The 14,872-nt window shown below is 43.1% G+C and overlaps 1 protein-coding gene across 4 annotated transcripts in view; it reads left to right on the top strand.

Annotated features, from left to right (window-relative positions):
* bahcc1b (BAH domain and coiled-coil containing 1b) overlaps positions 1 to 14,217 on the top strand; it is a 278,363-nt gene extending 264,146 nt beyond the window's left edge. For all 4 annotated transcript variants that reach the window (XM_080209603.1, XM_080209605.1, XM_080209604.1 and 1 more), the window contains 3 exons: positions 3,499 to 4,616; positions 5,598 to 5,834; positions 7,133 to 14,217. In XM_080209603.1, coding sequence (XP_080065729.1) covers positions 3,499 to 4,616; positions 5,598 to 5,834; positions 7,133 to 7,339 — 1,562 coding nt within the window. In that variant the 3' untranslated portion in view covers positions 7,340 to 14,217. The remainder of the gene's footprint in view (positions 1 to 3,498; positions 4,617 to 5,597; positions 5,835 to 7,132) is intronic.
* Positions 14,218 to 14,872: the final 655 nt, after the last annotated feature.

The raw sequence follows: 14,872 nt of genomic DNA, 5'->3' as shown, positions 1-14,872 counted from the left end.
AGTTGCAAAGCACAGCTGTGCTCGGTATGTGCATTGTAACACAATGTTGAGATCCCATGGCAATTGTTTAGTACTTCCCTCCCATTGTGATTCACGTCAAGCCTGCATGTCCTATCCTGTTTCAGGATATGCCCCCTTTTTATTTTATTTTTCTCTTTTTAACCAAGTTAAATGCAGAATAAAAATCAAAGCTAACAAATCCGGCGATACAAACAAAAGATCCGCTTCACTTTCCTTCCAGGACAGACGCATGCAGTGCTGCCAGTTACTCAGTGGCACATCATGCCATGTTATAGTCTCCATGTTACAAACTCTCTGTGACTGCCTCCTTAGGATCCAGCAGTGGCCAACAGGCCCCGGTTTTTATTCTGGGCTCAAATTCTGCAGTTTGGCAACAATGGCAGCAGGAAGCTCACCCCACTGCTCCAGGAATAAGGCCTGGAGTATTTTACTTCCTTCTGTCGACGAGTCCGGTTGGGAAGGTGCTGGCAAGCAGCACAAAGTTGGGAGGTGTATGGACCTGTCCACCTGCCAACAGTAGGTGAATGGTAAGATTGGTACCAGACCATCCTGCAGCCAGCAGGGAAATCAGAAAATTTCCTGTTGAGGCTGAGGAAAGCAATCATGCCCATCCAGGTGGCACAGTGGTTAGCACTGATGTCTCACAGTGCCAGGGACCTAGGTTCAATTCCTGGCTTGGGCCACTGTTTGTGTGGAGTTTGCACATTTTCCTGTTATCTGCATGGGTTTCCTCCAGGTGCTCCGGTTTCCTCCCACAGTCTGAAAGACGTGCTGGTTAAGGTGCATTGAACTGAACAGGCGCCAAAGTGCGGTGACTAGGGGAATTTCACAGTAACTTCATTGCAGTGTTAATGTAAGCCTTGCTTGTGACTAATAAATAAACTTTAAGATGTGGAGATACCAGCGTTGGACTGGGGTGGGCACAGTAAGAAGTCTCACAACACCAGGTTAAAGTCTAACAGATTTATTTGGTATCACGAGCTTTCAGAGCGCTGCTCCTTCCTCAGGTGAGTGGTATTCCACAAATAAACCTGGTGGACTTTAATCTGGTTTTGTGAGGCTTCTTACTGGACCCTACAAGAAAGGTAATCTTTTTTTTAGAAGTTACATTTTTGGGTCCCTTCTAACCCTGATCCCCTTAACTTCAGGGATAGAATCATAGAATCCTACAGTGCAAAAGGAGGCCATTCAGCCCTTCGAGTCTGCACTGGGATAGCCTGACAACAAATTATGGCAGCATCCCACTTAATCACTATCAACCCCCAGCCCCCTGACTCCCCGAGTTGAAGTTCCAGCCCAGTCCTGATGTCTTCACTGGAAATGGCATCTATATGTTTAAAAGGACCCCACCAGTTTTTTGGTAAGGTGGCTTTTTTTCCCCGCTTGGGACAGCATTTGAAATTCCAAACCTGCCAGCCCAGGGTGGATGACTAACATTGGCAATTTTAACTAATTTTAACTCGTAGTCCTCTGCGTCTCTAGCTTCCCATCCACAGTTGGTTTAACAATTTGTCAGGTTGGAGATGTTCTCACTCCCGCCTTTGGATTATAATGAGCAAGAGCATCAGTTCTTAACAGTGCCCGAGTTAAACATGTTTACACATGTCTGTGTGTATGGGCCAAATTATATCACAAACAGATGGGAAATGACCACCTCACTATTGCTGTCATATAACAAATACAATTGCTTCAATAGTCCTCGACAGCGTAATTTTGTCTTTAAGTAGTTGAAAAGTTAACACCCATTAATTCATTTCAAATGCTACCCTGTTATGAGGTAGTTTGGAGTTTGGTGCAAGCGATTGTTTATAACTGTCTGCATAGTTATTGAGTGGGTTAACAAATAGAAGGGCTGTAGCCCCATATTCCAGAACATTCTGACTTAGGTTTTAGTACTTGCCCCCCACCCCCCACCCATCCATCCTGGAACATGCTGGGCAGGGTTTTCCAGCCTTGCTCGTGCCAAAACCGTAAACTCTTGCCCGAGATAAACGGACCTTCCCATTGTCCGTCCGTCACCCGTTCCGATGCCTGTGGCGGGCGGGGCGGTAACATTCTGACAGCTGTGTCAGGTATGGTGTTGCTGTGTGACCAGGAGGGCAATGAGCACAGGCAAGCTGGTCATTTCAAAGGGTGAAACGAATTTACATGAGTCACTATTAAGCGAAATTGACCTTGCAAAGGTTTGCCCGACAATATCTCGGGGATATATTTTGTAGCTTTATTTTGGAGCAATCAGGGAAACCAAAAGCTGCCGCCTTTGGTTCTTTGCCACATCACTGGGAACATGGATTTATTTACATTTATGTTTTGTTTATTTCATGTTTATGATAACATATTGGTGCCAAAAGTCTTGAGTTGTTAGCGCTTCTCCTGATATTACATACGTTCAGCTTGCTTTGATATAAGTAGTTTTGATTTAAGTAATGGTTCCCAGGAAGGTATCTCCTTCTTAAAATGGGATATTCCTGTGTCCCGTTTAGGCTCACCCACATCTTAGGACTAAAACCACCATGTGCTATGCTGAGAGAAATGGACCAGAGTCCTTCAGTAGCAAATAGCTGAGAAACATTTGAGACTTTTGTGCTCATTAATGTATATTGACTATCTAGGGGATGCTATCTTATCCATGGTCTGAACACGTACAAATAGGATGGCACTGTTGCCTCAAAGTAACAGGGACTCGGGCTCACTTCTGGCCTTGGGTGACTGTCTGTGTGGAGTTTGTACGTTCTTCCCATGTCTGCATGGGTTTCCTTCACAATCCAAAGATGTGTAGGTTAGGTGGATTGGCCATGTTAAATTGTACCTCAGTGCCCAATGTTGTGTAGGTTAGGGGAATTATCCATGGTAAAATCTGCACTGTTAGGAGGATAGGGCGGAGGAGAGAGCCTGTGTGGGATGCTCTTTCGGAGAGTCAGTGAAGATTCAATGGGCCAGATGGCCTCTTTCTACAGTGTAGGGATTCTATGGTTCTGAGCCCCCATAGACAATTTGCTGCTGCTAGCCATTAGGCCCCATTTATTTTTGCAACTGTTGGTTGGAAAGCCTTAAGCCTAACATATGTCAAGTGCCAAGGGGACAATTGCCCATTTCCAACCAAAAAACTAGTGAACCAGTTCCCAGCCCTCAGAATAAGTGTTAAAATTAACATTTTAAAATATTTATCACACTGTGACCACAATGTTAATTTTCAGATTTTATCTTACAACAGATCAGTAGAAAATGGGGTTTGTAGACTGTAGCAAGGCCTATTTATCAGAAAACATAAGATCTATAAATAATTTCAGGATTAATAGTATAAAGGATCATGAATGTGCGGTGATACTTTATAAAGAACAGGTAATGTATCTATCTATAGATTTGTACTATTCTAATTTGTGTAGAGGGATGATTGATCACTTTGCAGTAAAATGATCTGATTCTCAATGGAAATTATACAAGACTAATTGTTTGCTTTCTTTTTGGAAAAAAAAGGAAAAGGAGTTTTAAACTCTGAGGTGTCGACATTGCTGAGAGCGGGACACATGCTCAGTAAAAAGACCGATGCACTGATAAATTGGCCGGAAATCGTCCAGAGAAAGAAGAGGAACTCCAACGAGAGCAGTGCTGCTTTAGAGAACCTCTTCCAGTTCAACGGAAGCACAAAGAGGTTGAAGGGCAAAGAGCGATTCCTTCCGGTGCAAGGCCTTCCTCCTCCTGTGTTCAGTGGTGGCTTCGAAGTTGACTCCTTCAGCAGCATCGCCAATACCTTTGCAGCCTTTGGAAGCAGTTCAAGCCTCACGTCAAACCCTAAGGCCCTCAGGTATCGGAGGGTGGAAAAAATGGACGTCGCAGTTCCGAAAGGTGGGAAGAGAAAAGCAGGGACGGAATATCTCGTGAAATTAGATCACGAAGGTGTGACATCTCCAAAAACTAAAAATGGGAAAGCCTTGCTCATGAGCGAGAAGGAATTTGGAGGGAAAGTTGCTGCCGGCTACTCCCAGCTAAGCAAAGAGCGAAATGGAAGGATAGAGCTTCTAAAAGGAAAACACGCTCAACTTCAGAACCTTCCGATGAGCTTAGCAATGAATGAGTACGCCGGTCAGTCAGAGTTTGGCATGGATTGTGACAGTGACAGTCACAGTTCGTACTCTGAGGACGAGGATGTAAATAGAAACCTGCGGCAGAGTGTCACATCGAGATTCATGTCTAGGCTGTCTGTCTCTTCTTCATCTTCTGCATCTTCATCATCTTCAACATCTGGTTCTACCTCCACTTCCAGCTTGTGTTCGTCAGACAACGACGACTCGTCGTACAGCTCTGATGATGACTCCACGGTCTTGCTTCAAACTTGTATGACGCACCCCGTGCCCGCAATGCTGACCCCCTCAGACCCACGACAAGCCGAGCCAAAAATGTCATCGCCCTCCTTTTCCGTCAAGTCCGTGATGCCTATTAATAAGATCAAGTTAAAGAGGCAGGAGGAATTCCGACTTCAAAAGGCCAAGGAGTTATCAAAGAGACAGAGGTTGCCATCTGTGGAAAATCGCCCCAAAATCTCCTCCTTTCTCCCAGCACGACAGCTGTGGAAATGGTCCGGGAAGCCAACTCAGGTAGGCCTCAGCGACATTTATAATGCTGCCGCTAATCCCACTCCTCCGCAGGGCCAAGAGGTATATTGGGTGTCAGTCCTATAGATGCAAAGAGCAAGACCCAAGCCTTTTCTTCTCAGGCCGATCTCTGTGTACCCTGCAAGCAGGAGGACATACTGATCAGGAACAGGTTTATCGATGATGTCATTCTGAGGTGAGCCAGTAGTCAAGCAGAACGGCACGGCAGCACAGTGGTTAGCACTGCTGCCTCACAGCTCCGGTGACCCAGGCTCAAATCCAGCCTCGGGTCACTGTCTGCGTGGAGTTTGCACATTCTCCCCATGTCTGCATGGGTTTCCTCTGGGTGCTCTGGTTTTCCTCCCACATTCCAAAGATGTGTGGGTCAGGTTGATTGGCCATGCTAAATTGACCCTAGTGTCAGGGGGATTAGCAGGGTGAATGAGGCTTACGGAAGTAGGGCCTGTGTGGGATTATGACCAGTACAGATCTGATGGGCTGAATGGCCTCCTTCTGTACTGTTAGGGTTCTATTAAAATTAACTGAACCCCATAGATGCACTTATTTCCACTTCATCTCCCTCTCCAAGGATTGCAGGAGAATTTTAAAGTCAATATGTTGCTTGACTGGACGTTAATATTGGTCAGTGAGCACAGAAGAGCTGGACTTGGTGCGAGTTGAGGCAACAGGCAGCAATGTTTTAGATCACCACAGGTTTATATAGGGCAGAATATGGGAGACCAATCATGGGCATGTTTAAGTCAAGTATTAAGGGGTAACAAAGAAATGAATAAGGGAGCTTTAGGAAAAAACAAGGGGCGAAAATGCAGAACAAAAGGGACAGGTGACAATGTAGTTCTGCAGCGCTTGAATACGATGAACAAGGCCATGACCTTTCTTGATCCACAGATGCTGCCTGACCAGCTGAGTGTTTCCAGCGTTTCCTGTCCTTATTTCTTAACCAAGCCTGGTTGTTCTCCACAGAGACGAGGGATGAAGGGGAAAGCGAAGAAACTTTACTACAAAGCCGTTGTGAGAGGGAGGGAGACCATTTGCGTTGGCGATTGCGCTGTGTTCCTCTCCGTTGGGCGCCCAAATCTGCCGTACATTGGCCGGATCGAAAGCATGTGGGAATCTTGGGGGAGCAACATGGTGGTTAAAGTGAAATGGTTTTATCATCCGGAGGAGACAAAACTGGGCAAAAAATGCAACGATGGCAAGGTGAGACTGAATATCGTAACGGTCAGATTGGGCCAATCATTGTGAGAATTGGCTTCCTTTCTAAAAACCCAAGGGTCAGGGCATACTGCCTTTACACCACCCCACCCCACTGCCCCCCCCCGCTCCCCGCCAATCCCCACCCCTCCAGTGTGTCTCTGGCAGTGGCAGCAATGCACTATTGGCCATTTGTTTTGGCTTGCCTGCTGCACTGCAGGGAACCCACTGTGGGATCACCTTTGGTGGGACTGGAAGATCCTGGAAAGGACTGGAAATTCTCAGCCAAGGTTAAAGTCTTGAATCCGTCGGTTTGGTGCATTTTTTTACTTATGCACAGAACACTAAAGCAAATGCAAGTTGCTGCCCGCTTCCACCTAAATACAATATTCTGATTTTCCAATTCTTTGCAGTACTATAGCTACATGAGAACACATTTCTTTCTTTGTTCCATCAACTTTGTTGACCTGGGAGAGCTAACTAAAATCATAGAATTCCTACTGTGCAGAAGGAGGCCATTCAGCCCATCGAGGCTGCACTGACAACAATCCCACCCACACCCCATCCCCGTAATCCCACATACTTACCTGCTAATTCCCCTAACACTAAGGGCACGATTTTATGGCCTCGCTTGTCCCGAAACCTTAAAGTCCTGCCCAAGGTCAACAGGCAGATCCATGGTCTGTCCCTTCCCTTTGCCTTGCTACGATTCTCATGGCAGGTGGTAGGATGAAATTTCAGTCTCAGGGCCAATTTAGTGTGGCCTGCACATCTTACTGAATATTAAAGCTACAATGTGTGGTCATCTCCCAAACATAACATTCTGGTTTGATTTTCACTTTATTTTTGTGTAGACACAAGTCATGAGGACTTGTATTTGATTCTATAGTATTTAAAGTTTTTTAAAGTTTATTTATTAGTGTCACAGGTCAGTTTACATTAACACTTGCAGTGAAATTACTGTGAAAATCCTGTAGTCACCATATTCCGGCGCCTCTTTTCGGGTACATTGAGGGAGAATTTTGCATGGCCAATGCAGTGTCTTTTGGACTGTGGGAGGAAACTGGAGCACCCGGAGGAAACGCACACAGTCATGGGGAGAATGTGCAGACTCCACACAGACAGTGACCCAAACCGGGAATCGAACCCGGGTCCCAAGAGCTGTGAGGCAGCAGTGCTAACCACTGTGCCACCGTACTATTCTTTATTATGATTTATTTATTATTCAACATTATTCACGTTATAGTTTGCTGCAATGTAAACCTCAGCTTGTGTTCTAATAAGAATTTCCCTTGCTGTTCTAGAAAGCATTGTACCAATCTTGTCACGAAGATGAGAACGATGTACAGACTATCTCCCACAAGTGTCAGGTGGTCAGTCTGGAGCAGTATGAACAAATGATAAAAACCAAGAAGTACCAAGACAGCCAGGACTTGTACTACCTGGCAGGAACCTACGACCCTACAATAGGAAGAATCCTCAATGCAGATGGAGTGCCCAGTCTCTGTTAAGACTAAATGTATGATTAATATATAGCCTGGATTTGCACCACACTAACAGGGATTGCGAAACCATTTCTGTTTCTAAAAAAAAAACTAACTCACCTAATGAACTTTTAAAATGATGCAAGATGGACTGGAGCTGGAAATTTGTTATCAATGCCTTGAGGCTCATACCTAGTCCTGGAATCATTCACAGCAATCCCTTAACTGATCGGCAAAATGGTTTCTGGATACATAATAATTAAGCAGCATGGTTTTTGGATGCGTAAGAACTGAGTCTTCTGAGGATCAGTTATACTGGATTTACCAAAGTGGAACCCTTAGGGCGTCTAAAGGGGCTGGAATTTCAACGCATGACTTCTAGGCATCTGTGGGTCGACCAGGCTGAATTTGCACACGAGAGAACTAGGCCCTCGCAACAGTGGAGGCTTAGAGGTGAGCGCTGGGCCTCAAAGAATCAAGGAAGCTGGAATGGACACATGGGAACTAGACCTTGATGAGAGCAGGTTTCAACCATGGGTCAAACAGCATGGAATTTATTTGTGTGTGCGTGCGTGTGTGAGTGTGCGTGCGTGCGTGTATGTATGTGTGCGTAGATTGGAAAAAGAAGAAAAATGAGCATCATACAAGCCATACACTCCCAGTACCTCTGTCTGCTTTCCACTTTGCAAAGCAGAATCAGGTCTAACATTTTGTTGTTACTTTCTCTCCTGGAGAGTTTTGTAAAAACCCAGGATTTTTTTTTTAATGCAGTGCATTACTCAGCTCAGCTGAGACTGCGTGTTCGCTGGAACTTCTGAAGAAAAAAAAGAAAGGGAAAATAAAAAGACTTTGAAGAAGATTGTTTTCTTACACAAGACAGTATGTGGCATCATTCTGTCAGACTAATTCTAACCTCCTAACTGAACAGTTGTTGAGTGATTCACTCTGCGGATTAAGTGTTCCCTTTTTTTAAAAGAAAAGTGATTGGTGAAGAGAATTATAATCCCTATTGCTGAAAATTGTACAGAATTCTGCACACATTTAGGGAATGGTCAGCCATGTTTGTTCCCTCTCTGTTGCACAAATGTTAAAGAGACAGTCTCCCTTTTAGCAGCTTATGCAGGCTTTGTATGAAAGCTTCAAATACTGATAGAAAAAGCAATCCTTTGCGAAATAACGGTGGTTCAACACATTGGAGAAAATCCCCTCATAGTACACCTGTTACCTCCCCTCTTCGGTAAACAGTGGAAACCTGCTACATTCAGGAAGTGGAAGTCTTGATTGGTTTACTAAAAACATACCAGTGAATGATAACAGAACCCCTTGAAGGCTGCCTCTATTTACGCTGTACCGGCCGCAAAAGGTATTTCTATTTTTCGGAAATAATCTATTCAATTTATCCAGTTTACAACGATTTCTGCTTAGCTCGAATTGATAGGAAGTTCTGCCAGTCAGTCACTGAAAAGATAAACTGTTGAAACTATATCGCACAGAACATAAATGTCAACACCAAACAATACTAGATTCCTTTAGTTTTGAATTTAAGCAATTGTTTGGGATGGACAGCAAAGAGAAACTGCGCTGCTTTGAAAACCTCTGAGACTACTGGCTGTTGAGTTGTGATCTGTGATTATTCCAGGGGTAGTTTTTTGGATTCCCCTTCACAGCAAAGGTTTGGAGACTGCAAATAGACTCCATTATTCGTGGTGAAGATCATGTTTTCTTGATTTCATCTTTGAAGGTAATTAGAAATGTAAAACCCATCAAAATCTGTCACAACCCTGAGGTAGTTATAGACTATGTATTGTGGAAGAGGGCTTTGTTCAAGGCAACAGGTCACCAAAGAACCACAGGAACCCCACAGTGCAGAAGGTGGCCATTCGGTCCATCGAGTCTGCAGCAACTCGCTGAAAGAGTATCTTACCTATGCTCCCCACCCCACCCTATCCCCGTAACCCCATGCACTTACCACATCTAATCCACCTAACCGACACATCTTTGAACACTAAAGGATCAATTTAGCATGGACAAACCCACCTAAGCTGCACACCTTTGGCCATAGACAAATACTAATTAAACATCAGCATATTTAAGTTCTCTATTAATGCTTTACGGTCTAATGTAATAATTAAGAGAATAAAGGTGTCACTGAGTGAGGGCTGACCTTGACTTTCACCAGGCTACAGGTCAGTTATTTTTAATTGCAGTTTATTCCATAACTACAGTTTCACTGCTGTCAAAGACAGTGGTTGGGGCTTATGCATTCCTGTGCCTGATTTTGTCCATTCACCTTAATGGACAGGCAATCGTGTATTGGGGAGCACAGAGGCAGACTTGGAAGTCTGTACCACAAACCAGCAGAAAGCAGGGAATGCTAAAATCAATACAGATAGTGCTGCAAATATACAGCCAGCATATCAGAAAGAGAACAAAAAGCAATCCTTTTGTAGGGGAGGGAATGTATTCAGTCCTGAAGATACGATGAAGCCCCCACCTCTCCACATATTAACCTGTCTTTCTCTTTCACATTCTGCCCAACCTGCAGCATTTCCCACTCCACAGCCTGTTCCAATCCCATCTTTATTGTGTGTGTTTTTAGGTGGCGATATTTGACTATTTAGTGATAACTTCAAAATACTTCAACGCTTTTCAGAGGAAAAATATAATTACAGACACTAAGGCTGGGATTCTTCAGTCTAGTGGGCACTGCCAGCGAGAATGGAGAATTTGGCACTCAGCCAGATCCCTTCACAGCGGCGGGACTGGAGAATCCCAGTCGCAGGCGAGGTCAGAGAATTCTGGCCTAACTATTTAAGATGACTGTGATTTGTGGCTTCTTCTGATTGTTGTGATGTGACTGGCCACTTTGAGTGTTCGACATGAAAATGGTGCTGGCCAGCTTTCCACAGGGAAAGGTTTGGGCAATTATAAGTTATTAATTAAGTAAATAAGCAGCCATCCAAAAACCTCTCTCAGAACCCTCATGATATTATCACATAGGTCAGGAAAATCTGAAGCTGATTGACTGAGTGGAGTGATATTATTCTCTCTGCTTCTGCGGTTCACTGTTCACTCTAGTGAATTATTATGTAATGGGTGCCAGCTGCAAACTACCATTCCAGAATTAATTCAATCATCACCTCGATCTAATAAACAAAGCTCCTCATGTAAACACGTTCTTTTCAGCAGTCGGGATGAGTTTGAGACGTGGGTCTCTCGTGCTGCCCTAAACATTTAGGGTTTTCACAAGTTGTTAACACTCAGTGAAAATGAATGTGCAGAAAATCTGTACATCTACAAGCTCGTGACAACACTATCTCCTCCTGCCTCCATAGTTCCCCAATTCCGTCTCTATCTGCCATCTTCCTAAAACACCAGCTGAGTGAGGCGTGTGTGTGATGTTGACTAACTCACCCCCACGCCCCACAAAAGGAGAAACGAAACGCAAACTTCCTGGTCCCGGGGTATGTGCTTCACTTCTCCTCAGCACTTCCCTTGATGGGATTGGAACTCATCAGATGAGAATCTATGCGCCACCACTCCCTAGATCTGCAGGTCAGAACGCACATGCACTAGATCATAGGGCTGCCTCTCAGCAGCATTGTGGATGAGTTTGGTGTTATACCCTGTCCATTCATCATGAATGCAGCCTCAGGTGCAGGACTGAAAGAACTTTAGTGGAGATATGAAATGATATTTGATTTATAAAGTCTGGACTGAGGCTGTTGATGGTCTTACACACTCTGCACTGGCATTGATCTAGTATTTACCCTACCTGTCGCTGGCGTTAAATCACCTCGTGACTGTTTTCAATCAACTCCTCATAGTATCATCCTTAAAACTGAAGTGCACCAAAGTGGATATTGGGTACATTTGGGTCAAAATAAAAGCAAAGGGATGCAAAAAGATATTTCACTGCTTTTAAAACCAAAGCACTTTGTAACTGATATTTAGCACCGTTGAGACAAGCCTATCACCAGTGTAGTCAGAGCAATTTGTCTTCACAATTAAAACAAAAACAAAAACTAGCACTTCAGCATTACGATCAATCATGGATGAAATAGCTCCTAAGTAAAGGACAATCAGCGCAAGGAAATGGGTTCCCTTTAAAGCCTTTTTACCTTTTGTAATTTATATTTACTGTTAAAACTATTTGTCGTGTTTAATGTGAATTAATTGTTCTACCACTTCTTCCTGGAACTGCATTCAGGAAGTGGGAAAAACAGATCAAAACTGTTAAGATGGCTGAATGTGAGAAGGTGAATTCATTGCTAAGAGTTTTGAAGGTCCCATAACTTACCTTGTTAACCCCACAAGGGAGTGCTCAGATTAATCTTTAATTAGCTGCAAGTAAGGCAAACCTATGCCATCATGATAAGAACAAGTAGAAATGGACTACTAACAGAACAATTTTGATACTGCACTGTCATCAAAACCTATTGAAAAACTGGAAATAATCGTGTGAAAGTTAAACTGTAAAGATCAGCACTGTCGTGGTATCACATTAGTAACATGTGAATGCTGCAGAATCAGTTCCTGTGCTGGTACAATATTGCCAGCCTATCTCGAGGAGCAAGACATTTCCCCATGAGGATCTGTGTGTACATTTTGCAATATACCATGGTGGCTTTGGAGAGATCAAAAAACTATTTGTTAATATTGACTTAACTTTAGAAAGGTGCTAGCTGTAGCCTTTATTTGGGCTTTTTTATGCCAACTGCAAAAAAAAACCTCACAACATTTTAAGCAAAGGGGCAGATGTCATCCGATTTTGGGGTGTAGAGGTGGAACAATGGTTGGGAACGTTTAGCATGTGCACAGTTTAATATTGTACTGCTTTCTCCTCCTATCCCTTTCCACATGTGGTTTCATGGTGATGTTAAGGCATTAGAATGTGTGAAAGGAAAAGTTTGAGTTGACCCTTGTTGTAGATTGGCACCACACACTAGCCTGTCGGTAACCCTGCATAGTTATCGTAAAAGGGACACTGTCTCCATTTAAACAGATCACAACCACAGTTTACAAAAGGTGTTTAAAAGTTTGAGTTCATGTTGTTTGTTATTGCTTGGCATAGGTTATCAATGTAGTATTTTGTTTTGTTGCTTTGAAACACTAATATGTTGTAAAAAGTTTTTTATATATATACAGCACATATTACTGCTGCATCTCAGTTCTTGGGGATTTTTTTTTTCTTTTTAACACTTTGTTGAGAGTGTCATGCAGAGCCATACATACTCCTCATAGTCTCCAACAGTACCATGCTACGGAAAATCAACCTGGCTTATGCATGATCTTCCTTTTGTTTCATGTAACATGGCTGCCCTCCAGACGGATTATTTGAGTTTGCCTGTTTATATATCAAAAAATGTATTTAAGATAACTTGCAGGATGCTTTTGTTTTTTATATATATATATATGAGACTAATCTTTGACATTTGAACTTTCACTTAGTGATCTTTTTACATATAGACTGGTGCAGTGTGACATCACCATCACATATCCCGTATTTTTAATAGGTCAACCTCATCAATCAACTGGGTGATTTCGTCAAACATGGAGTGGGGAGGTGGGGGGGGGTGGGATCTGTAAACTCCATAGCAACAGCTGAAAGATAAAGAGAACCAGATTCCCCACACACCGCCCCGGGCTCTTTTAGACGTACTGAATGAAAAACTTTCTTATGCAAGGACAAATGACAGGAAGTTTTTTTTTAAAAACTGCATTTCGCCCCAGTAAAATTATTATTGACCCATCGCCTGCAAAGGTCAGCTCACGGGGAAGATGTAATTTTGTTAGGAATTTCTGGCTCGCAAAGATATTGGCGCATTTCTGAAACAGCGGTTAGGTGGGTATGTCACAGGTAGCCAGAGGAAAGACGTACCGGAATGGTTACAAAAGCGCCTGTTCACATCCTTTAAAGATACAACTTACGAACAAAAAGAAAAGTTGCTCTACATATGTACTAAAAAAAAGCGGATTTTAGTTTCCGCTGTCACGTGAGCTGGTCTATATTGGCTCTTATTTGTATGCCAGAATCTCTTGCTTGTATGCCACAAAATTTCCTGTCACTTGAAATAAGAAACGCAAGCGATGAAGCCAGAGACCGAACCTTGGGGACCTCGCCCTTTTACAAAGGGGTTGAATTTAGGATGGCCCTTGTATGTGAGATTTTAAGACAAGAATTTTTCAGTGGCGTATAATGGGAGTGCCAGCCCCACTCTCCCCGCACCCCCCACCCACCCCACCATCCCCCAATACAAAAGGAGGTTCAGCTGTACTCCATCTGGTACTTTCTGTGATGTCACCCTTGGACCAATCTGTTGGGCGTTCTGTTACCTATCTGCTCAGTCCAGTGACACAAGTGCAATACTTGCTGACTGACGGCTGAGGTTTCACTGTTCTTTCCTCTCTCTCTCTCTCTCTGTGCTTGTAAAGTGAAAGCTTCTGGGGACTGGAATTGTGATGCATCATGGCAAATAAGTGGGCAAGTGAGACGCAGGCCCGTCCGAGACTTGCTCAATAGTGTTTTAATCCTACAAGTGGCTAGGAGAAGTTTTAAAAAAATTATACAATAAAAAAAACTACAATATTACAGAGTTATTTACTAGATATTAAAATATTTTGAAACTGAAAACCCTGGAGAGCTTTTTTTTTAAGCTTGTTGGATTTTTTTTTGTTTTTATTTTGTTTTCAGTTTTTTTGTTGAAATGGAAGGAACTGTTATTCTAAGAAACAAAGTGTTTAAATGTAGTAAAAACCCTATTGTAAATGTGTAAAGTATGACTATGGTCTCAGTTTTTGTGTAAACACTAAAAAAAAATAAGTTTTATGGACACGATCTCTATGTAAAAGCATTTTAGTATTAAGATTTTTATAGATAACTTGGCTTCTGAATAAATATTTTAAAAAAAGGGGGTTTGGTGAGTGTGTCATTGTTTCAAAGTATTTGCAGTAAACATCACTTGGAGGATATGCCATCCAGCTGAAGTCTTTTTACTTGATGGGTTCATGCACCATAAAATTCAGTATGTAAATCATTGCAATATGCAAGTTGCTCAACTGTCTACATTTCAGCACATACACTGGACACGCACACTGAACACCAGCCTTTCTTGAAGAGATGTTCAGTTCAAATACTCCTGGTTAAAATAGCCAGAGTACTCAGATCGTGAATATTGTGCTAAAAGGTTTACGTGGTCTAACCAAACCTCGCTGCTAAATACACACTGTACATCGGAGGTAGAAAGCCTCCCCTGTATAATTAGCCCGCCTGATTTGAGAAAGGAAATACCAGGATGTGGAGGCAGATATACTATAGATAAGTCTGATTGAAAACAGATGCTACTTTCCAGTGTTGTAAGTGTTCATCTGTCCCAACCTCTGCTGCAAGCAGTGACCTTTTGCAATTCATGGACATTGGTCATCGTGCAATCTCTTGCCCAAAGAGCCAGTGTCCACCAGCTCATGCCATTGAGTATCAATGCCCAGATTCATTGCTAAGAGCAAAGTAACCAACCCCAGCCCTGTTCTTACCATGACACCCACATATGTGCTCTTCCA

This window comes from Carcharhinus amblyrhynchos, chromosome 21, assembly GCF_965287045.1.
Source record: "Carcharhinus amblyrhynchos chromosome 21, sCarAmb.v2.hapA, whole genome shotgun sequence".
Lineage (NCBI taxonomy): Eukaryota > Metazoa > Chordata > Chondrichthyes > Carcharhiniformes > Carcharhinidae > Carcharhinus > Carcharhinus amblyrhynchos.
Note: the sequence above shows the minus strand (reverse complement) of the source record. Positions and strands in the feature narration are given on the sequence as shown.